At 44.0% G+C, this 22,956-nt stretch overlaps 1 protein-coding gene across 1 annotated transcript in view; it reads right to left on the bottom strand.

Moving 5' to 3' along the window:
* Positions 1–22,628, bottom strand: part of ccdc9 (coiled-coil domain containing 9) — a 37,371-nt gene extending 14,743 nt beyond the window's left edge. Inside the window, exons 1-10 of the mRNA XM_083636647.1 lie at positions 22,567–22,628; positions 21,832–21,888; positions 19,099–19,203; positions 16,862–17,011; positions 10,706–11,350; positions 10,058–10,141; positions 9,637–9,801; positions 7,591–7,772; positions 5,413–5,478; positions 4,445–4,485 (exon numbers count right to left, since the gene is read on the bottom strand). Coding sequence (XP_083492773.1) covers positions 4,445–4,485; positions 5,413–5,478; positions 7,591–7,772; positions 9,637–9,801; positions 10,058–10,141; positions 10,706–11,350; positions 16,862–17,011; positions 19,099–19,203; positions 21,832–21,834 — 1,441 coding nt within the window. The 5' untranslated portion in view covers positions 21,835–21,888; positions 22,567–22,628. The remainder of the gene's footprint in view (positions 1–4,444; positions 4,486–5,412; positions 5,479–7,590; positions 7,773–9,636; positions 9,802–10,057; positions 10,142–10,705; positions 11,351–16,861; positions 17,012–19,098; positions 19,204–21,831; positions 21,889–22,566) is intronic.
* Positions 22,629–22,956: the final 328 nt, after the last annotated feature.

Genomic DNA, 22,956 nt, shown 5'->3' with positions numbered 1-22,956 from the left:
GCAGGTGTAATGCCATAGTCTGTAATATGCACTCCAGTTACAGTGACACACACAGAGATAACGACAAGATCTGGGTTCAATAGCAGTTACAGATAGGGATGCACAATATATCAGGCCAATAAATTATGGGCAGATAATGGGAAATTTATATTATTCCAATAATGAAATTATAGATGATAAATATTTTCTATGATAATATCTATACAAAACGAGTCGTTTGCAAGGAAAACTCCTTTCTAAAATGACACAGGCGCCATTCTAATATTTTATCTGCAGACTCAGCAACCACAGGCTTTCACTTCTATAAAGCCTTTATTTTTGTATTGAGTGATGCACTTTACTACTAATAGTCTGATTTGGCAGATTATGCCAAAGCATTTCATTTGAATTCTTAGGCAAAATGCTCTATAAAAGAAACAGAAGGTTTTTGATGTACTTTTACTTTACTAGAAACATTTTGAAGAGTCAAAACTGTTTTTTTTTTATTGTGTTAACAAAAGTGATATCAGTTAGATTTGGTTAGGTCAGAGCTATGGAATATTATTAAATTATCAATTTTTACTCACTAGAGCATAGCCTTTCTTATCCTCAGGTGTGGATAAACTACAGGTTATTATACATTTCTTTTTCAAATACAAAAATGTGAAATGATCTGCTATCTTATCGCTATTGGCCATGAGAAGCAGGTAATTATCGGTTATCTTTATCGGATTAGAAAAATCAAATTGTGCATCCCTAGTGAGTACAGATAGTTTTTAGTGCTTATTTTCAGCTGTTTGATGAACAATATGGGCCGGATGATCTGCATCGGGACACGTACCAATAGGAAAAGTTTCACAGTATGATTTGACCAAAATTATATCGATATACCGATATAATCTTTAAATCTATAACTTTAAAAACAGTACTTTAAAATTCTTCAAACACTTAATTCACCGAATTTATCATGTCAATCACAAGACATCTTCTTATAAAATGCTGTTTTAAACGACAAAAGAATCCACATAACAGCATCTACAATAAAGTCAAATGCCTCTGAAAGTGCTACTCTCCAGGCAAACAATATAATATTTTTAATAGCACTCTTCCTTTTGAAATAAATAAAAATAAATAGTAATATATCGTTATAGATATTTTAGTAATAGCGGTTATGGTCCCATCCCTAGTGTCAATCACAGAAAAGTATGCAAATTGAACTTGAAGTTCCTATGGTTCTGGCACTCGTTTCCTTTGTCCAATGAAGGCAAACTCCACCTGTCTGGCATCTCCGAGCAGGTCAATCAAACACTAAGGACTATCAAACACTATTTGACCTCCTGGGGTGGGTGTGTGTGGTGAGAAGCGTTTGGAGCGAAAGATCAGCAAATCCTTACAGATCATCACCCAATTCCAAAGCAAAGAGCCCTACAAGAATCACATTGTATCTGAGGCAAAAGCTCCACTTCCACAGTATCAAAATGCAAGGTCAGAGGACCGGCTGGGAGTCTAGTTTTCCAGACGGGTGAACTGTACACCAGCCCCTCTGCAGCTCAATGGGCAGAGTGAGGCACTTAAGAGTATCTGCAGGGTTCAGACAGGCAAATCTAAGACTTTGTTAGACCTGTTTAATGCTGCCTGCAATTTAAATCAAGAAGAACAAAATAAAGTCATACAAGATGGCACAACCAGCATGTTTCTGGAGGTTTTGCAACTACAATTGGAGGCAGAATAAGAAAAAGGACACCAAGGCTACTAGTAGTATATTGATGTTAAGGGACATGAAGTCCAATGATCATGTTTGGCATAGCAGATGCATTGAAAATTAAATTAATCTGTATTACCTATTGATCTGTAATCTAAGAATGGACATGCAGCACAAAGAAACCTGTCACTGTGTGATGAAAAAGTAAGATTAGTCGATTAATCGATCGACAGAAAATTAATCGTCAACTTTTTTTTTTATAATAGATTGTTTAGACTAATTTTTAAGAAAGAAATACTAAAATAGTCTCGTTCCAGCTTCTGAAATGCGACTATTTTCTGGTTTTCTTTAGTCTTCTATGAAAGTAAACTGATTATCTTCGGCCTGTTGGTCAGGACAAGACATTTGGGTATGTCATCTTGAGCTTTGGGGAAAAAGTGATCAACATTTTTCACTATTTTGTGACATTTTTCTAGACCAAAACGACTACCGTAAATTCCGGACTATAAGACGCACCGGTGTATAAGCCGCGGGACCAAAATTTACTATTTTTTTCTTCTATAAGCCGCACCGGTCTATAAGCCGCGGGTGTTTTGATGTTTAATTACCATATGAAAGGGTTCGTGCACAGAGAGGAATGTCGGGAAAGCGATGGCTGTTTGGGGAAGCTCCCATTTATTAACATTTCAACAAAACAAAACAAAAGTCAGGTCACTAATCCCCAGACAAAATCACACAACAATAGGCTATATGTGCAGCAAACCTGTAACCAGAGAAGTCAAGTCACTAATGCTCGTCTTCCTCTTCTTCCTGCGTACTGAAACCACCAAAGTCCTCATCTTCAGTGTCGGAAACGAACAGGTTCAGGGTGGCTTCGTCAACCACTCTCCTCTCTCCTTCATTGTCACTCAAAACCAACGAACTCCTCTTCATCTATAGCTGTGTTTCCATTACAGTTTTTCGCAAAAGAATTGCGATATTTCTACAACTTCGACAATGTACAATTGCGACTTGTAGGCGTTTCCATTGAAGTTGCGTTTGAGTGATTCCCCGTTGCAGCAGCTGCCACAGTGATTACGCACGGGGATCTGCCCCATATCCCGTCCCCTGCATGCTCAAATCCAACCAATGGTCAATGGAAATCCCAACATGAAGTTACAATGCATATAAACGAGCCTGATTATCAATTCAAAAGAAAATGAGTCGCAAAATGTTGCTGGCTGCGTGAATGCAGTCAGCGCGACAGGCAGAGGAAAAAAGGTAGCCTAATAGCCTACAACTGGTCCGATTTAGAGATGGAGGGGGGAAAAGGCTGATTTGGTTCTATAATTGCACCTGAAACGTGTGCAATGTATTAGCCTACTCACAGTCACTGTATTCACTTCAGACAGCACCACCGCACCAGTGTGTGCTTTTCATCCTCTCATCTCGCCGCTGTGCCAAATGCGCGCACACAGGCAGCCTGCTGTCACCATGGACCGATTTCTGCCATTAAACATTATCTAATTTGCCCGGCTACGCTTTTGCACAACACTCGTCTTTCTGCTAGGTAGCGTTGCTTCAAAGTTTTCCACTTGCTGCGGAGGTTTTGACACGGCTATCGAACCTTACTTACCAAACTTATTTTCCGCTCCTTTTCCAAGGGATAATATGGGTCACATGACGTGCAAATGCGAAAAATGTGTTTCCATTACACTTTTGCGATAAACTGCTATATCGACACGTCTGAAAAACCACCTCATGATCATCTACTGCTCGTTCTCATGCTGTCGAGAACGAGCAAAGCTTTTTTTTGGTGAAAGAATCCTCCAGGGCGCTTCTTGTTAACAGTCCGAGTGAGTGGCAGGTCGAACGTCAAAGGCACTTCATCCATATTTATGATCTGCTCCGGTTCGATGGAATATTCCTTGATCTTCCTTTGTGTGAATTCGCCGAAGTTTGTGATTTTCTCCTGGTAGTCGGGGGAGGGAGTTGATGGGCTTGTGGCCGTTTGCTTACCGTAATTACCATATGTAAGTGGTCACGCACAGAGGGGATTGTCGGGAAAGAGATGGCTGTTTGAGGAAGCTCCCATTTACCGTATTACCGTAACATTTCAACAAAACAACATAACACAACACCACCGTTGTTTATTTTTACAGTGCACACAGTGTCCGCGGTGTGGTGAAAAGAGGGCAAGAGAGGAAATTAAAACAGAAGTGGATTTATAGTTAGAAAGAGTGCTAAAAAAGAGAGATTTTTTTTTTTTTTTTTTTTTTCTGAAAAAATCCATAGATAAGACGCACCGTTATATAAGCCGCAGGGGCCAAAAAACGGGAAAAAAGCCGCGGCTTATAGTCCGGAATTTACGGTAATCAATTAGTCCGGAAAATAATCGACAGACACTGAAATGAAAATAATCGTTAGCTGCAGCCCAATTTATCTCTAGACTTTTTCAGACATTTCAAGGACCCACAGATACCCTGCAACATTGCCAGGGTCAGGCCAGGGTCAGGAGATTCAATCTAACTGAGGCAGCCGATACTAATGGATATAAAATAGAAGTACAAAGAGACTTGCCATTATATTCCAGATACATTTGCATACCATGGCTATAAACCAGTGAATTAGACTAGAACGATAACCACCAGGTTGGGGATTTAGATCTAGTTCGATCCAGGAGGGGTGAAGGTGTGTTTGGGATTGGGTGCTGCTGTTGCGCTTCAGACAGAAACAAATGGAACACACACACACTTTAATCTCAGTCCCATGCTGTGGTCTAACCTGAGGCCCTGCCCCGAGGCTCTGTACGGGAGTTACGCCCCCTGGCTGTAGGGAGGACACACACAAACATACGCACATCATGTCCACAGAAACTTTCCCTCCCAACAAAACACATTCGTAACCACAAATAGGTAAAACCAATCATCACCACCATCACACTGTGGCACTGTGATGACGGATGTACTGGAGGGTAAAGTCACCAAAATTTTGATTTACCAATAAGTGTTTTTCTACCTTTCTCAAACTTCCACAAATCTTTAGTTGTACAGTAGGTGGTGTTATAGTCAGTCGTATCAAGACGGATAAACGTTAGATAAAAAAGGGTGTTTTCATCATTAGTGCTATCAGGGTGTTGAGGGAAAACAGTAGGCAAGTATCTAAACCGGGTTGTACAGAGGGGACAAGCACACAAAACTATAAAACCGACGAATCCAGGAGTGTTACATATAAATTTATATGCAAGTATAAGTAGCAATTACCTATTGTGTTTTGACTTCCTGGGGTAATTCTATTCTTGTCTGCATCAGCATATGGCGTTTCAGATTTTGGCCTGGCAAGAGATTTTTTTTATTTGTTTATACTAGAAGTTGTTGGTATGTATCCATTTGAATTTACCCATGACTGAGAACCAGGCTCCTTCTAAAAGTTGTCGCCTCCTGTCAGATCGGCATGGCGGAGGCTTAAGGAGTTGATTTGGACTCCGGGGAAATTCAGCGCTCATTTACATAACGAGCTTAATCAGCCTGCATTTACATAAAGGAATGAATAAGCCAGCGGAGAGGCTTGGAGTCACGTCCCATGATGCTGCGACGTTTCGTGTCTGTGTGTTGGAGTAACGTCACATCAGACGAAAAGAGATGTTTTTGGGGGGGTGCTGATGTCCTTGACTTGTCATCTGTTGTGTCGCCACGGCAACAGCACCTTGTCAGAGACTCGTCATGAGGGAGAGTGTGTGTGTGTGTTAAGACTTGCCTCTCCTGCCTCCCTGCTCTGATGTCATGCCCTCTGCAGCCACAGATGGGTCCTCCTTGAACCTGTGAAAAAGACACCCCAGGGTTATTAAACAAACACACACACACACACACACACACCAAAGCTCAATGTTGCCCTTTCCACATACTAGCCTTCTCATCACAACACACACTGTCATCCTTATCCCGACTGTCACACAGAAACACACACACACACTCATTACCGTCTTTGCCTCCTCACCATCTTCCTTCTCTGTAAGCCGCTCCTCATCTATTCATCTACACTTGACATACTCAACTTTCATTATTTGTTCCGTTTGATGAATAATCTGATGGAAGACTCAAAAAGAAATGCTCTTTGCTTCGTTCAGATTTAATTGAATATGATAGTTTAACCAAAGCAACGTAAACAAGAGGTTTTAATAGAACACTAGAGCTGCAACGATTAATCAATTACTTGTAAACTATAATCGCCAACTATGGTGATAATCAATTAGTCGGTTTGAGTAATTTTTTTAAAGAAGAAAAGGTCAAAATTATTTGATTCCAGCTTCTTAAATGTGAATATTTACTGGGTTCTTTACTCCTCTATGACAGTAAACTGAATATCTTTGGGTGGTGGACAAAACAAGACATTTGAGGACGCCATCTTGGGCGTTGGGAAACCCTGATTGACATTTTTTTACCATTTTCTGACGTTTTATAGAGCAAAAAACTAATTGATTAATCGAGAAAATAATCACAGATTAATCGACAATGAAAATAAAGAATTGTTATTTGCAGCCCTATACAACACATGCAAGACCTAGTCAGGAGACAACAGCAAACAAAACTTTGAATCTTCCATCATATTCATGGTGGGAAACTAGGGGAAGATTGGAGTTGTGATTGAAAACAAAGGCAGACGACAAAGTCATCCAAACGTGAACAAGCCAACTCACCAAAAAAAGGAAGTAGTTATTTAGCTAATAGCTAGCTTCCTAGGGTAGCCGGTAGCCAAACAGAGAACCATAAAACGTGACTGTGTGACGTGTCCCTCCGGATACTTTATATCCATTGGCTTCTAATATGTTTTTCCGTGGGGGGAGGTGTGGAATGATGTCTGATTGATGTGCATCTTGATGTGGGTCAGCTGGGCTTTACTTTGCCTTCTGGGTAGTTTACCACCACAAGTGTGATATAATTACAACATTACAATTATTACATTACAACATTGCTACTGTAGGGAAAAACTGCAGGCGCTTTTCCAGAAAATTTTACTTTGCTCTCATTTATTTGGCATTGAGTGCATTTTGCTTTCTTACATTGCCATCTGCTGATTGTCTGCAACCTCTGTGTTTGTCTTGATGCCTTTTCCTTGGCCGTCAACTTTTGGCAACATTTCCTGACCCATGCCACTGCATTTGAACACAGTCCTTTTTAACACAAATATGTTGTCCTCTAACAGAGCTGATTTATTTTTGCTGCGGTCAGTATAAGTGACTCTGTTGATTGATTGGTTGGTCGGTCCACAAAAGGTTCACCACGCTAGCGGGCACAGTTTTCGCCCTAGGAGGCTGAAATTTGGCATGGATGTCAAGTATGTGTGTCTGTGTGTGAAGGTGTGTGTGTGAAGGTGTGTGTTTGTGTTCATGCCAATCTTTAAATTGGCTAAGTGGGTGGCGGTGGTGTGTGTCACGATTGCGGGGTCATTAGTGATGTCACTTGAGCAATTGTATGTCATCAGTGATGTCACTTGAGCAATTAAGTCTCTACCCTAGGAATTGATCACGCGTAGCGTGCGAGATTCCTAGTTGGCTAAAAGGGAGCCGGCCGCTGGGGGAGATTTCACAATGGGGTTGATGACATCACAATGGAGTGGATGACATCACAATGGAGTGGATGACGTCACACTCTGACTGACATTGCATATTTGGTTGCATCGATTGTGAGTTTGCACTTGTTTTTTAGGAGGAGCTGCAAAGTTGCAGCAGATTAGTTGCCCTTAGTGAATTTTATCCCCACAATGTCCAATGAAGAAAAATAACCAAAATTCACAGTGCCATCATTTCACTAAAAAGAAAGTGTAGTTTTCTCAATTACCCGGCCACACTCGACTCTCTCTAATCCCCTCTCCTTCCACCTGCTCTTTCCTGCCCCCCTCCCTCCCTCCCCCTCCCTCCCCCTCCTCCTCACATGCTGTCAGTCTTCTGTGCATCCCACTCTCGTCTCCACTGGCCCGTGGCATTGCGGTGACGTGCGAGTCTCTCCTCGTCGATCTGCTCACGCTCCTTCTTCCAGCGGAGGTACTCTGCTCTCTCGCGGCCCGTCATGGACATGGTCATGTCCATCGAGCCTTTCGGACCGGGTCTCCGACTCTGAAGGGACGGAGAAGGACATTGATAAACACCACTAGAGCCTTAAAGGAACACGCCAACATTTTAGGAGATTCGCCTATTAAGATGAGAAGATAGATCGGTACCTCCAGGAAATTGCATTTTGCCAATTCAACCAATCACCGTAATATTTTATTCTACAGGCATTCTACAGGCCTGGCGGACCCGGACTTGCAAATTTCAAAATTCCTGTGATTTCTCTGCAAAAAAGGCAAAAGAGGTTCCTCAACTTGCAATTTTTGCCAGTTTCCACAATTTTACCGCAAAAAAATGACATAAAACATTGCGAATTGCATCGCCGTTAAGTCACCAAATGCACATTCCAACAGCGCCAAAACACTGTACATGTTGTGACTCGTGCATTCACCACATTATGAAATAATAATGTAAAATTACGAGACATAATTTTCAAAGCAAATGCATAGCCGGAACTTACGGTTTTGTCAGGAAAGTAGTTCAGGAGCAGGTATTTGCTTCAAAAATGACAATGTCTTGTAATTTAGCATTATTATTTCATAACGTGGTGACATGTACACATGTACATAACAGTGTGACTCGCGTGGGACAACAGAAACAAAAACTCAGCAGCTCAGCTTTTTTTCTCTCGTTTTCTTCCCAATTACCAGTCGTGGCTCCACCCCCTCTGCGATCCGGGGAGAGTTGTAGACTAGCACATGCTTCCGCCGACACATCGGCAGCCACTACTTTTCACCTGACAGTGAGGAGTTTCACCGGGAGGACGTAGTGCGTGGGAGGATCACGCTATTCCCCCTAGGTATCCTCCCTCCCCGAACAACTGCCCCAATCGACCAGAGGAGGCACTATTGCAGCGACTAGGACTCATACCCCACCGGCTTCCCACCCGCAGACACGGCCAATTGGAGCAGGAATGTCTGACCAAGCCGGAAGTACCACTGCCGGGAATTGAACCCGATGACTTGAGACTTGTGCCTCAAGACTTGAAACTGACTCGGGATTCGAGCTCCATTCTTTCAAACCTTTTTGTGTGTGCTCACAACCCCTTTCACAGACCCGCTCTAGTCTACTCATGGTCCACTCTCTATCACAGACCCTCTCTAGTCTACTCATGGTCCACTCTCTTTCACAGACCCGTTCTAGTCTACTCATGGTCCACTCTCTTTCACAGACCTGCTCTAGTATACTGACAGTCCACACTCTCACAGACCTGCTCTAGTCTACTGATGGTCCACACTCTCTTTCACAGACCTGCTCTAGTCTACTGACAGTCCAGACTCTCACAGACCTGCTCTAGTCTACTCACGGTCCACTCTCTCTTTCACAGACCTGCTCTAGTCTACTCACGGTCCACTCTCTCTTTCACAGACATGCTCTAGTCTACTCATGGTCCACTCTCTATCACAGACCTGCTCTAGTCTACTCACGGTCCACTCTCTCTTTCACAGACCTGCTCTAGTCTACTCACGGTCCACTCTCTCTTTCACAGACCTGCTCTAGTCTACTCATGGTCCACTCTCTATCACAGACCTGCTCTAGTCTACTCACGGTCCACTCTCTCTTTCACAGACCTGCTCTAGTCTACTCATGGTCCACTCTCTATCACAGACCTGCTCTAGTCTACTCACGGTCCACTCTCTCTTTCACAGACCTGCTCTAGTCTACTCATGGTCCACTCTCTATCACAGACCTGCTCTAGTCTACTCATGGTCCACTCTCTATCACAGACCTGCTCTAGTCTACTCACGGTCCACTCTCTCTTTCACAGACCTGCTCTAGTCTACTCACGGTCCACTCTCTCTTTCACAGACCTGCTCTAGTCTACTCACAGTCCACTCTCTCTTTCACAGACCTGCTCTAGTCTACTCACAGTCCACTCTCTCTCCAGCTCGGCTCCTGTCTTCACATTGTCGAAGTCCAGCCCTCCCCAGTTTCGGACGTGCCTCCTGCTGCCCTCCTTGCGGTCGATGTCGGGTGCCGGGCCTGAGCGCCGCGGGTCGTCCAGGAAGTTACGGATGGGCTTGTCTCCGTCCGCCTGAGGAGAATAACACCATATAAACCTTCTACATCTCCCCTGCTTCCCTTCAGCAGCGGTGAACCAACACTACTTATCATGATTGAAATGTTCTCATAAAAGCCAGTCGCTCCCACAAACAACAGGAAATATGAATCATTAGGACTTTCATCATAGCAGAGACCAATAAAGCCCCAAAAACATTCAATTACAAAATGTATACTATCTAATCTGATCTAATAAGTCAAAATGCCATAAAGAAGACTCAATCCCATACCCGCTGTCCTCTCTCATACTCGGCGATCTGCTCCATTTCTTCATTCATCTTCTCAATGTTCTGTCGTCTCTTCTCCTCCCATTCCTGTCCACAAAATAAACAGATTATCAGTGACAGATTGCAATGAATTATTTAGCAAATACAGGAAGAGTGTGTAACACTAGGGAACACTTTGTCAGTCTTTCAGAAATGCTGGTTATCCCAAGTGCCATTAATATTCTTAACTCTATAAAGTGACCAACAACACCATAAAACTAGTTTAAGATTAGCTTTATTTTTGTGAATAATTGTTTTGAATATTATCTTATTTTGGTATTGGTTGGATGTTTTACATGATTTGATTAATGGTTTATGATTTTTTTATAAACATGACACACAGACATGTTCCAAGGCTGAAGCAGTCCCGTGCCGGTCACGTACCCACATGACCCAAAATAGATTTAGTCAAGTAGCAGTTAATGGTAACATACACCAGCGCTACACTGTACATTTTTCCACTTAAATAAGGGTTAAAAATGAATAATACCAAGAAAAAGTCAATTTATCCACACTCACCTTGGATTTCCTGTCCATGCCTGCTGGGGTCCCTCCTCCTCCCCCTCCTTCTCTCCCACCTCCTCCTCCCTCTCTCCCTCCTCTCTCTCTAGCTCTCCTCCCTCCTCTGTGGCCTGGTCCTCCCTCCCCTGGTTCTCCATCTCTGGGTCTGCGGCCCGGGCCTCCCTCCCCTGGTTCTCCATCTCTGGGTCTGCGGCCCGGGCCTCCCTCCCCTGGTTCTCCATCTCTGGGTCTGCGGCCCGGGCCTCCCTCCCCTGGTTCTCCATCTCTGGGTCTGCGGCCCGGGCCTCCCTCCCCTGGTTCTCCATCTCTGGGTCTGCGGCCCGGGCCTCCCTCCCCTGGTTCTCCATCTCTGGGTCTGCGGCCCGGGCCTCCCTCCCCTGGTTCTCCATCTCTGGGTCTGCGGCCCAGGCCTCCCTCCCCTGGTTCTCCATCTCTGGGTCTGCGGCCCGGGCCTCCCTCCCCTGGTTCTCCATCTCTGGGTCTGCGGCCCGGGCCTCCCTCCCATAGTTCTCCATCTCTGGGTCTGTCAGGTCTGGGCCCCCTCTCTCTTCTCTCCTGGTGGCCTCCTCTTTCTCCTCCACCTCCTCCTCTCTGACCCCCCCGGCCCACTCGCCCTGACCCAGCCCTCCTAGGGGGGCTGTGGGCGTCGCCCTGCGCTCTGTGGCTGTCGCTCTCCTCGGACGACTTCCGGCCGCGAGGCGTTCCGGGCTTCCAGTCGTTCACGACTCTCTTCTCCTGCAGGAAGACAAACGATGAATGACGAATAAGCTTACATTTTCCAAGAAAACTTTTTGCAATGCGTTTTGCCTTATCTTGTAATAGTTTGCATTCCTTCTGAATATGTTTTGCATTCTCTCGCAATAAATTTTACATTCTCTCGCAATTCATAGTACTGTATTCCCATGATGTCACATGCATTTCCTACCAATATGGTGCTTTCCAATACCCACAGCTCATTGGCTGTTTTTGTAATTTGATTGTAATCACCTGTTAACTGATTACAATCACGTGTAACTGCCCAACCAAGATGGCACATGGCTTTGTGACGATGTAACAGAATACTATGGATGCTTTGTGTTACGTTGCAATACTTTTGCATTCCCTTTCCTATTGGGTGGCTCAGTGGTTAGTAGCCTACTGTTGCCTTACAGCAAGAATCTCCACCTCAGTCCTTTCGGTGTGGATTTTTTTCCTTTATAGATTTGTCTATTTTTATCTTGACGTACGGCATAGTTTTCAGTCTGCAGGCGGCCTCTGATAATGAATATCAAACAAAACAACCTGAAAAAAAGAAAACAATTGTTTGGATGTCATGTCATGTGCCTGTAACAATAAGCATGGCTTCATGTTAAGGCGTTATCAGCCAAAAAGGTTAAGAACCACTGATTAACAGCTCGTCTCCTATTCGAGAATAGATTTGGTTGGTTAAAAAGTGGTAATGGCTGGTGAAGTGAAGTGTTGGTTTTTTTCTCCATGGGGGGGATGGAAAGTGTGTTTTCTGCCCTGGACTTCACCCCTCTACTATTTAATTTAATCCCATTCAATCCTCTTTATGAATAATTGGAGCCATATAAAGCAAGGGCAAGAGACTAATTAGAGCTATGGATTATGCAAAAATGTGATATGAGGGAGAGAGAGTGAGGGGGGATGAGAGAGAGACAGTGAGGGCGAGAGACAAATGAAAGACAGAGAGAGAGGGGGACAGAGAGAGAGGGACATAGAGAGAGACAGCAGACAGAGAGAGAGGGGGACAGAGAGAGAGGGACATAGAGAGAGACAGCAGACAGAGAGAGAGAGGGACAGAGAGAGAGGGACATAGAGAGAGACAGCAGACAGAGACACATTGAGAGAGCGAGGGCGGGGTGTGATGAACGAGAGAACAAGACAGGAAGAAACCCAGATGAATCAGGTCAGTTTTCAAGGCTGTTTCAGCATTAGGATCATCAGTCTGTGGTGGAGTTTTAACAAGTTTGACGGTTGACAGTCTAATCAGCTGAACCTGACTGACTGACCCTTATCCACTCAGTGGTGTGAGGGGTCTAGTAGAAGCCGTCCTGCTAGACTTCCGGCTCTGCTTTGTAACAGCAGGGGGTGTGCACTGTGCAGTCGTCACTGGTCATTTAGAGGCAATCTGGAGCGCAGTTGGATCTCAACGGGAGCTGATTACAGCGTTACACCGTCGTCCCTCTGAACCCCTTTAGCAGAGACTTGTCCTCTCGCCCTGCAGGAGGCCGACTGGGAACACACCCTGAATTTCAAGTGGCGCTCTCGCTGCAGCTATAGGACACAGTAACAATTATAATAATCAGCAGGAGATTCTCGCCTCTGTCTCGTCTTCATACGTCTCAATATAGAAACTATTTTAAGTGGAGTGGACTGACCTCTCCTTTAAGAAAAAGCATTACTGATGCTTATCATCATCATCATCATCATCACCACCACCACACCAGTATATAAATGTCTGTCTGTTTGTTTCTCTGTCCCACTGTGATTGTCCCACTGTGATGTCATAAATACCACTGTGACATCATAAATCCCACTGTGACATCATCAGTAGTTTATCAAACGAGGCAGCTCAATTCGCGTGGACTCGCAAGGGCCTTGCCCAGCGAGCTGCAGGGTGCGCCCTGCTAGCCGGGGTAAACCCAGCCTCCACGTGACCTCTTTCTATGTGCTATCAGTCACTAGCTAGTGACTGATAGCACTGATAGATCTGATGAAGACAAACAACCTATTCAGCTTGGTTCTTTTACAGTGAAGCATTGTGACAGTTATACATATCTTGGAGCCATCTTCACTGCTGATGGAAATGCCCGAACTTCACTTGCCCTCCATGTAAAGGAAAAGACAAAGCACTTAAACAAATTGATCATCTTCTTATCCACCAACTATGATGCCCCATTTTGTGTCAAACTGAAGCTTTTTGAGGCTGCCTTCTCATCAGCTATTTTGTACGGGTGCGAGGCTTGGGTCAAAGTGCCCTTAAAATCTGTGGAGACTCTATGACTGGAGTGAAATCCCTACTTGGGGTGAGGTCTACAACACCAAACCTAACCTGTCTATTGGAGGCAGGACTCCCTTCACTGCAAGCTTTGGTGAGAGAAAAGCAGGCCCGGTTTTTCACCAAGATAAAGCAGCGTCATGGCATGCTTGACGACCCCTTATGGTACTGTATGTTCTTGAAATTATTAAGGAGAACAAAGTCATGAACTCACATTTAACTGAGATAATGGAGAAACAAGATCATATTCAGAGTGACCGTAGGGAGTTGGCGGAGGAATTACGATCTAAGGAGGGAACAAGATATAAGACCTACCAACCAATCAACCCGGATATATCTGTTCACCCACTTTATACCAGCAAGACACCGTACATTGAAGACTACCTGCGAATAACCTTCACAAGGTTCAGACTGTCCTCTCACAGACAGAGTAGAGATGGGAAGGTGGAGTCGTACACCACCAGAACACCGTTGTGTTCTTGTAAGACTGGCATCCAAAATGAAGAATACATATGGTGTGCCCTGTCACGCAGGACATTCGTGTAAAATATGGACATGACTGAACTGAGCTGACTTTTCATCAACACTAATAAAAGAACCCTAGTGATGATACATGCTTGCCTTGAGCTATTAGAGCACCAGCAAGCTTCTATGGAGTGATGGTATTACTTTGTGCTGTAAATTGTACTGAATTACTTTGTATTACTTTTACTTATGGGTTTATCATATTCATGTGTTGTTGTTTTTTATGTTTGGACCCAAATGTTTTAACTATGTGTGTCAATAAAAATAACTAACTAAGTGTAACAGTGTCAAATGTGTTTCAAGAAGAAAGTCAATTAATTCATTAATGAACTCATCAATTCCAATCCAGATGAGGAATTGGACAAAAAAAAAATACAGGAAACAGAACTGGATTTAGTCTCACAGTAGCCAGCTGTAGATAGATATCCACATTTGGTGCACAACTCTTGAAAAGTAGCTAAGGACTGCCCCCCTAAGACCCTATGAATGCATTTGTCTATTTTATTTGATTCATAATGTTTTGATGTACAGTATGTTCAGCGAGTCGAGACAAACTCACTTTGAAGTGGACCTTCATAGAATTTGATGAAACTCAATGCGGTTTCCTTCTGTTTCCATAGAGTTGGGAGCAATTAAATGTCATTCTGAATTCAATTATTGGATGGCTGTGTTCTCCACCTCAGTTTCTGCTAGCCTGGGTAAACCCAGCCGCCACGTGACCTGCTCTCAGACCTGCTCTCAGTCACTACCGTCTGGAGGACGAGCCATTCAAATCGATTTCTGGGGCGAGTGGCAGACCCGCGCAGACCCGCAGCCAATGAGTGACGGCGTGACTGCCAACATCAGTCCTGCCGTGATCGGCCAATCTTTGTCAATGACGTATAACAGCTGCAGCGGCATATTGCACTGTTAGCCATTAGCATTTGGCCTACTAGCTATGGCTATGAACAGCTACGTTGAGGAAAATCAAGTGAGAACAGCTATCAGTTCAGTTATAGCAGAAATAGACTCAGTCACTGCAATTAAACCAGAACAAGAGCGTGCACTACTGGCGTTTCTCGGGGGGAAAGATGTGTTCGCCGTTCTCCCGACTGGGTTTGGGAAAAGTTTGATCTATCAACTGGCTCCGTTGGTGATGAAGACGATTTTTCCCACGAAGAACCCAATTGTTATTGTTGTGTCGCCGTTAAATGCGCTAATGGAGGACCAGATACGCGAGGCTTCTAATCTGGGAATCAAGGCGTTGCAGATCAGTGGGGTGAATGATAAAGATGAGGACTTAATACATGGACGCTGTGAGCTTGTGTATGCAAGTCCAGAGGCCTTGATGAAGAAAAAGTGTTGAAATATGCTGGCATCGGAGGTCTACCGTCAGAACTTGGTCGGGATTGTTATCGACGAGGGACACGTAACCCACAAATGGTAAATACAAACTAATTGTATTTCAAGATCTACAGATTAGCGTTATGAATGTTTTAGATTAACGTTATGAATGTTTGAGGCTCTAAATCCACATGGAGATTATATTATTGAGTGTCTTATTATTCATCCAATAGGGGAAATGGTGCGAAAGGGAAGGCTGCCTTCAGACCAAGCTTTGCAAAGCTGGGAGAACTTCGATCCATTGCCAAACAAGGTAATGTCTTCATAGCATTGTGACTGTAATAAGCAGGGTAAGCCTGAGAGCAGGTCACTGGGGGCTGGGTTTACCCAGGCTAAGTTTCTGCAGTATGAAACCAGTTTGAAACCAGTATGAAACAGTAAAGTTCTAGAATGAAAATACCTACGAATATATATTGGTAGACTGACAGGCGTGCAGTCGGTAAACACATCACAGTAATGAGAAATCCACGAGAGGCCTTCTAGGAGGGCCATTCAAGCCGCAAGTGGAGTCTGCAGTGCCACCAAGTACTGGTACTGCATGGTATCCACCAAGATACCATCACGTCGGAATGAGATGTTTGGAGCGGGGGAGTCTGGTGCAGCGCCAGGGTACATCACTGAGGATACGTCCCAGTTGCATCCATGCGATGTTTTTTTCTTTAGAAGCTGTCAGAGTTTATGAGCTGTGTTCTCTGTCACATTTCAGATAAACAGGTTATCTTTCCCCAGGCCAAGAATTATGGAGGAAAATGGCAACAAAGTGCTTTATCATATAGACCGAGGTTAAGTGTGTAATTGTTAATGTTATAAACTGATTGGATTAACGAAAGGAGCACAGGGCTGAAGATGTGACTGACATCAAGCATTGTTTTTAAATACTTCAGCTCTACTACCATATTCTGGTTTGCATTTATTGTGACGTAAAATTAAACACTGCAGCCCACAATGTCATTATTTTGCTTTTATCTTTCTTACTTTGCTTACATTTAAACTGTGATATTGTGAAAAAGCCTTTCACTTACAGTATCACAGCAAACATTTACCTGACTGAAGACTCTCACTCTGCATGTATGTATTCCAGTGGTTCCCAAAGACTGGGATTTATGATGAAAAATTCATTTATGCACAAAAATTCACAATTCTCACGATTTATAGATGATAATGCCTATTGTGAATTGGGTCGTGAGGGTTTGTCATTTTAAAAAAGTGGGTCCACAGTAAAAAGTCTGTGAAACACTATAGACTATAATACATGCAGAGTGGATGATAATAGACTATAATCTATAGTCTATAGATAATAGACTATAATCTATAGTCTATTATCCTCCATTTCTTACCCCAGGAGTTTTGGAAAGGTCTACTGTGACGGTGAAGTTCTCCTTATCCGTCTTCCTTCTGTCTGTCTCTGGCTCATGGGGGCGGAGCTTTCTAGGCGTCGTCACGGCGATGCCCTCTTGTTCTGCTTTCTTCTTGTCTTCTTCTATTTCCTGTTGGCATCCATTAACAGAGGAGAAGGACGCGAGACAATGACGTCAAAGCTCAGCATTTAATGATACATTCTCAACACTAATAGTCTCCCAACAGTTTCGCAGTGGATTCGGAGTGTTATGGAACTTCTCCCTCTGGAAGCGAATCGGCTTTTGGCTCAAGGATAGGCCATTCAAATTCTTTCAAATCTGGATCCCCTTTCTGGACTATATTGGAGAGGATAGGGCTCGGGCCCTTCGGAGTGGTCTCTGTGGACTGGCATGGTCTGACGTGTGACGTGTGGTGGGCCTTTGTCCATTTGTTGGGTCTGCATACCGCTGCTGCGCTTTTTTTTTCTTTTTCTTAACCTTCTGCCTGCTGTGGGTGCTCTGTGCGTTTGTTTTTGTGTTTTGCTGTTGTTGTTTTTGTGGAGATTGTGTGTGTTGTGTTGTGGGTGGCTGGGGACGGAGGGCATGTTATTTGTTATTGCATTCTTCGATGGCTATTTGCCCCTCTGGTGGCTAAAAAATGAATAAACATACCGTAAATTCCGGACTATAAGACGCACCGGTGTATAAGCCGCGGGACCAAAATTGACTATTTTTTTCTTCTATAAGCCGCACCGGACTATAAGCCGCGGGTGTTTTGATGTTTAATTACCATATGAAAGGGTTCGTGCACAGAGAGGAATGTCGGGAAAGAGATCGCTGTTTGGGGAAGCTCCCATTTATTAACATTTCAACAAAACAAAACAAAAGTCAGGTCACTAATCCCCAGACAAAATCACACAACAATAGGCTACCGTATATGTGCAGCAAACCTGTAACCAGAGAAGTCAAGTCACTAATCCTCGTCTTCCTCTTCTTCCTGCGTACTGAAACCACCAAAGTCCTCATCTTCAGTGTCGGAAACGAACAGGTTCAGGGTGGCTTCGTCAACCACTCTCCTCTCTCCTTCAGGTGCCATGGCACGAGTCCGATACCTCACGAGTCCGACACCTCACGAGTCCGAAAAAAGAGGCTAACTTCCCCCAGACCCTAACCCAAAACCTAACCTCTCCCACCCCCACGCCTAAACCTAACATCCCCCAGACCCTAACCCAAAACCTAACCTCTCCCACCCCCACGCCTAAACCTAACCTCCCCCAGACCCTAACCCAAAACCATGAGGTGTCGGACTCGTGAGGTATCGGACTCGTGAGGTATCGGACTAGGGGGCAGTCCCCGTGGCGTCATCCTCTTCATCCCGCAGCAGTCCAGCGTTTTGGAACCCGTTGGTAATTGTGGATGTTTTCACACTCCTATAATATTCCGTGATCTTCCTTTGTGTGAATTCGCCGAAGTTTGTGATTTTCTCCTGATAGTCGGGAGGGAGTTGTTCAGTAGTTCTCCCCCGGACGGACAGTCCCTTTTGCCCAGGTTACGCGCGGCTGCTCTGTTTGATCGGCGGCTGCTCTCTTTTAATGCGAGATTGACTGCTTTCAACTTGAAAGCTGCCTCGTGTGAATTTCTGCGTACCTTCCCCATGGTAAGTGAGAGTGTTGCTTCTACTGCTCGTCTTGTTGTGAATATTCCTTGATCTTCCTTTGTGTGAATTCACCGAAGTTTGTGATTTTCTCCTGGTAGTCGGGGGAGGGAGTTGTTGCCCGAGTGGCCGTTTGCTTACCGTAATTACCATATGTAAGTGGTCACGCACAGAGGGGATTGTCGGGAAGAGATGGCTGTTTGAGGAAGCTCCCATTTACCGTATTACAACATTTCAACAAAACAACATAACACAACACCACCGTTGTTTATTTTTACAGTGCACACAGTGTCCGCGGTGTGGTGAAAAGAGGGCAAGAGAGGAAATTAAAACAGAAGTGGATTTATAGTTAGAAAGAGTGCTAAAAAAGAGAGATTTTTTTTTTTTTTTTTTTTTTTCTGAAAAAATTTATATATATATATATTAAGTTATATAAGCCGCAGGGGCCAAAAAACGGGAAAAAAGCCGCGGCTTATAGTCCGGAATTTACGGTACTTAAAAAAAACACACACAAAAAAACACTAATAGTCTGAAATCAAGATCAACTAAATGTGTATGTTCCTTTAGAACAAAACGTACGTACCTGGTACCTCTTAACCAGAGCTTCGTTCTTCTTCCTCAGGGCTTCGATGCGTCGGTCCAGCTCGGCATCCTTCTCCTCCTTGGTCTTGAGATCCACCGCTGAAGACTGGCAGAGAGAGGAGGGGAAGGAGAAGAATGAAACGAGGAAGAGAACAGCTTGACACTCATTGCAAAGACTGTTTAAGCCTCCATTTACCCAGGGAATGAATGCTGAGCAGGCACGCTCTTTCAGCGATAAGTTAACTCTTACACTATGTTGAGTGATAGGAGACCACTAGCATTATCCAAACTAAGACTTTAAAAATGAAATATCATTAACTCAGTTCAGCTGATGTAGCAAGTAGAGGTGGTTTAATCACAATATGATACTATAACAATTCTTTGGACAACGATACGATATTTGCTGATATCTCAAAGTCTGCAATGATACAATTTCAATTTGACAAAATTCAGGGGCCTGTGATTGATATGAGATGAATGATATCATAATCATATGATATGCCCATTTAACACCATCAGTTACATTTATATCTACCACAAAAAGCAACTAAAAGATGATTTGACAATTCCAGACATTTAAATGGAAACAATCCATTCTTTTTAATTAATACATAGAAAATATATAAAAATAGGCCTGTTGTTCACTATAAAATTCTACATTTCTCAAGTGCAAATGTTTTTTTTAATCAGTTTACTTTCAAGAGCCCTTGATGACCTTTCGGTTATGAAACTAAGCCATGCACATGTACAGTATGTTTCATCACCTTGGATTTATAAAATTGCAAACATGTCCAGTAGTCAGCTGGTCCTAACCAGACTCTGGTCCTAGCAAAGGGTCTTTGATGTTCCCTACAGTGATTGGGTCACTACTGAGGAGGCAGGTGTTATATTTCAGATTGATCTTGTCATTCAATGAACGCCTCTGTTGTTACATCAGGGCCTAATAACTCTGCCTAGCCTTGTTCGAATGCATTGGTCAGCTGCTCCGTCTCTGCTCAGGTTTCTACATCGTGTCACCAGCTACAACTGGATGGAAGCTCTGCTTCGCTAGGCTAAGAAAGTAGCCCCTTGTAGTTCAAAACAATGTCACTTTAATATCAAGTGTAGTAATATAAATGTTATTAATCTCCTATACAAAGCTGCCCAATTTAGCCACTATCACTTTGGATTACCGTATTACCAACCATTTAGCTCTCGAGCTGCTAACGTTACAAGTTCTAATTTTCTCACTTTTGAGAGAACTAGCGGAATGTCCGGGCAGTGTATCGGGCTGCGCTGCCATTGTGCAGCATCGCAAGGTCGGCCGTTAATCTGCACAGCCATCGCAAATTTGCCCATTAATCGGCCCTAATTAATTACCTAGTTCAAAAATCCTGCTCCGTTAGGTCACCCACTCTTTACACTTCCTGAAAGATTCAGCACGATTACATGGCATAGCTGTGGCCGAACACAATTTCTGCTCACTCACTCACTCACTCTAGAAACTAGATGCAGATGTCCAAGTAGACCCTGTAGTCTTGTTTAAAGCTCTGGTTAGGGCGAGAGTAGCCATAGACTTTGAGTATTACAAAAGAATGCAGGACATGGGAGTGTTTCAGAGCAGGTGGTGTCTGGGGGAAGCTGTGTGCAGGCTGGAGGGAGGAGAGCTGCTTTTTAACACAGAGTTGGGATGAGGAGGGCCTGACAAAGTGTATGTTTGTCCATGACCGGTCGGTTTTGTGTTGCTGTGTCAAAAAGGGTGAAAAAAAGAAATGTTTTTGTCGAGGGTTGCATTGGTTCCGTTTTTGAGTTTTTGTGAAAATTGTTTGTCCTCTGCCATGATGTACATGTCGTAGGGAGAGGTTTCATTAAAGGCTTGTTAAAACTCAAACTCACTCACTCACTCAGAGACTTCACATTCTTATTATAGTTGTGAAACCTGTTGGAGCACACAATCACTGGTCATTTTAGTTTAGTCAGCACCAGAGGGAATGATCTATTGGGGTGGGGACATGTCACGTGGATGACTTTATAATGTTTTCATCACTTAGCAGCATGTAAGCATTTGACCAATGGAACAATCTCCCAATCTCATCTTGTTTTAAGCGAGGCGAGTTTCTTTCATCACCACCTCCAAACCACATAGCTTCATCACACACAGCTGGAGTGTATAAACACTTTTGATAAGTCACATTCAGAACAGAACTGATGAGGTTTGCATCTGGTGCATCTTTCAGGAGATTTTTCTGCCGATTTCTTTTTTTTAGGTTTTCCCTACCATTATAAGGGGCCGAACACACCACACGCCGAAGCAACGCCGAAGCAACGCTGAAGCAACGCAGCGCGGAGGCAGTTTCATTTCAGTGTCCTTGTTAACAGGCGAGACCGATCACACCAGCCGCATGCGTGCTGCAGCAATAGTTTCAGCTTCTGGTCTATTTTTCAAGCAGCCAGGCATGAAGTCAATGCAAGTAGTGAGCGGGGGCGTGGACAAAACATACTGCTTCTGGTGTGGATGGCAAGGCTCCTGCTCGAGGCTGCCGTGAAGCGCTGCTTCTTAGATGTCTATGGTGTGAACCAAGCGTAAGGCTTACAAGCCGTTATCGGCACCTGACCACCTACGGCAAATTAATGTCAAATCAATGTTGGTCCCCACTGTGGACTACTTTAGCAAGTTATTTTTGGGTGTTATTATCTGCTCTGGCTTACACAGCACTAAGCCGTCAAAAAGCCAGGGAAACCATGTTATACTCACCATGTCTGTTCTGTCCTCGATGTGAACAGGCGGTGCACCAAATCTCTGCCTCTCCTCCTGCAGAGAAAAGGAAGGAGATGCTTGGCTGTGATGGCAGTCTCGCCTACAACACCTTACATAACACACACAGCGGAGGTGAAACCAGATCTCTCCTGTCTGTCTGTCTGTCTGTCTGTGGGCCTCTTGAAGTGAGGATTCTGGGCCAGCCCAGGTCATCTACCTGAGCGAGGTCGATTGAATGAGGTTGATCTCAAGTGAGATTTCAAGTGTAACTGTGTGTGTGTGTGTGTGTGAGTGTGTGTGTGTGTGTGTGTGTGTGTGTGTGTGTGTGTGTGTGTGTGTGTGTGTGTGTGTGTGTGTGTGTGTGTGTGTGTGTGTGTGTCGCGCGCGCCGAGAGACAACACGAATCATGGGCAGTGGGCACTCAAAGCCTTTGTAAGCGTAGCCTATTGAGAAGCCACAGTGCAAATATACGATAGGTAAGTTAACTTGCTGACAGCAGTACATGCTAACAGGATAGCCGGAGTAGGTAACATTGATAATAACCCGCTTACTAACTGCAGCCTATTTTCATTTTGCTTTGACTGTGCTCTCTTGGGAAGTAATGCAACCACACTGAGCCATGTCTGTCTGCCTCGATACAAAGCAAGCGCCCAAACCCTCCATGATCCAACAACAAGCCGAAAAGGGGTGTGAATAGAAACGTTAAAGTCGCATTTCCCACATCAATATTACCTTTATCGGAAGGAGTTATAGCGAGTTTAAAGATGACTCGTTACTCTCTCTGCCGATTCCTGGACCTCAATGTGGAGCTCCGTGACCGTGGTTGGTTATTCTGCTTCCTGTAAGCTAGGACCATCTTCCTGCCAAATAATGAGCCGCCCCCTCGCGCCTTAAAGGGACAGTACTGTTTGTGAAATAAGTCAAATAAGTCAAATAAGTCAAAATAAGTGCCAAACTCTCCCACGTCGATATTATGTTACATCTGCAGCTTATTTTGTAGCAAATGTTTCACCTGTTTGGTCATAGCCAAGAAAAACAATATTGGGCACATTTACGTAAGTGCTGTTCGTTAAAAGGCCACTAGAGGGCGACAGAGGCCACCAAATAAACTTGACCTCACAT

Source organism: Poromitra crassiceps, assembly GCF_964638095.1.
Source record: "Poromitra crassiceps genome assembly, chromosome: 5".
Taxonomy (NCBI): Eukaryota; Metazoa; Chordata; class Actinopteri; order Beryciformes; family Melamphaidae; genus Poromitra; species Poromitra crassiceps.
Note: the sequence above shows the minus strand (reverse complement) of the source record. Positions and strands in the feature narration are given on the sequence as shown.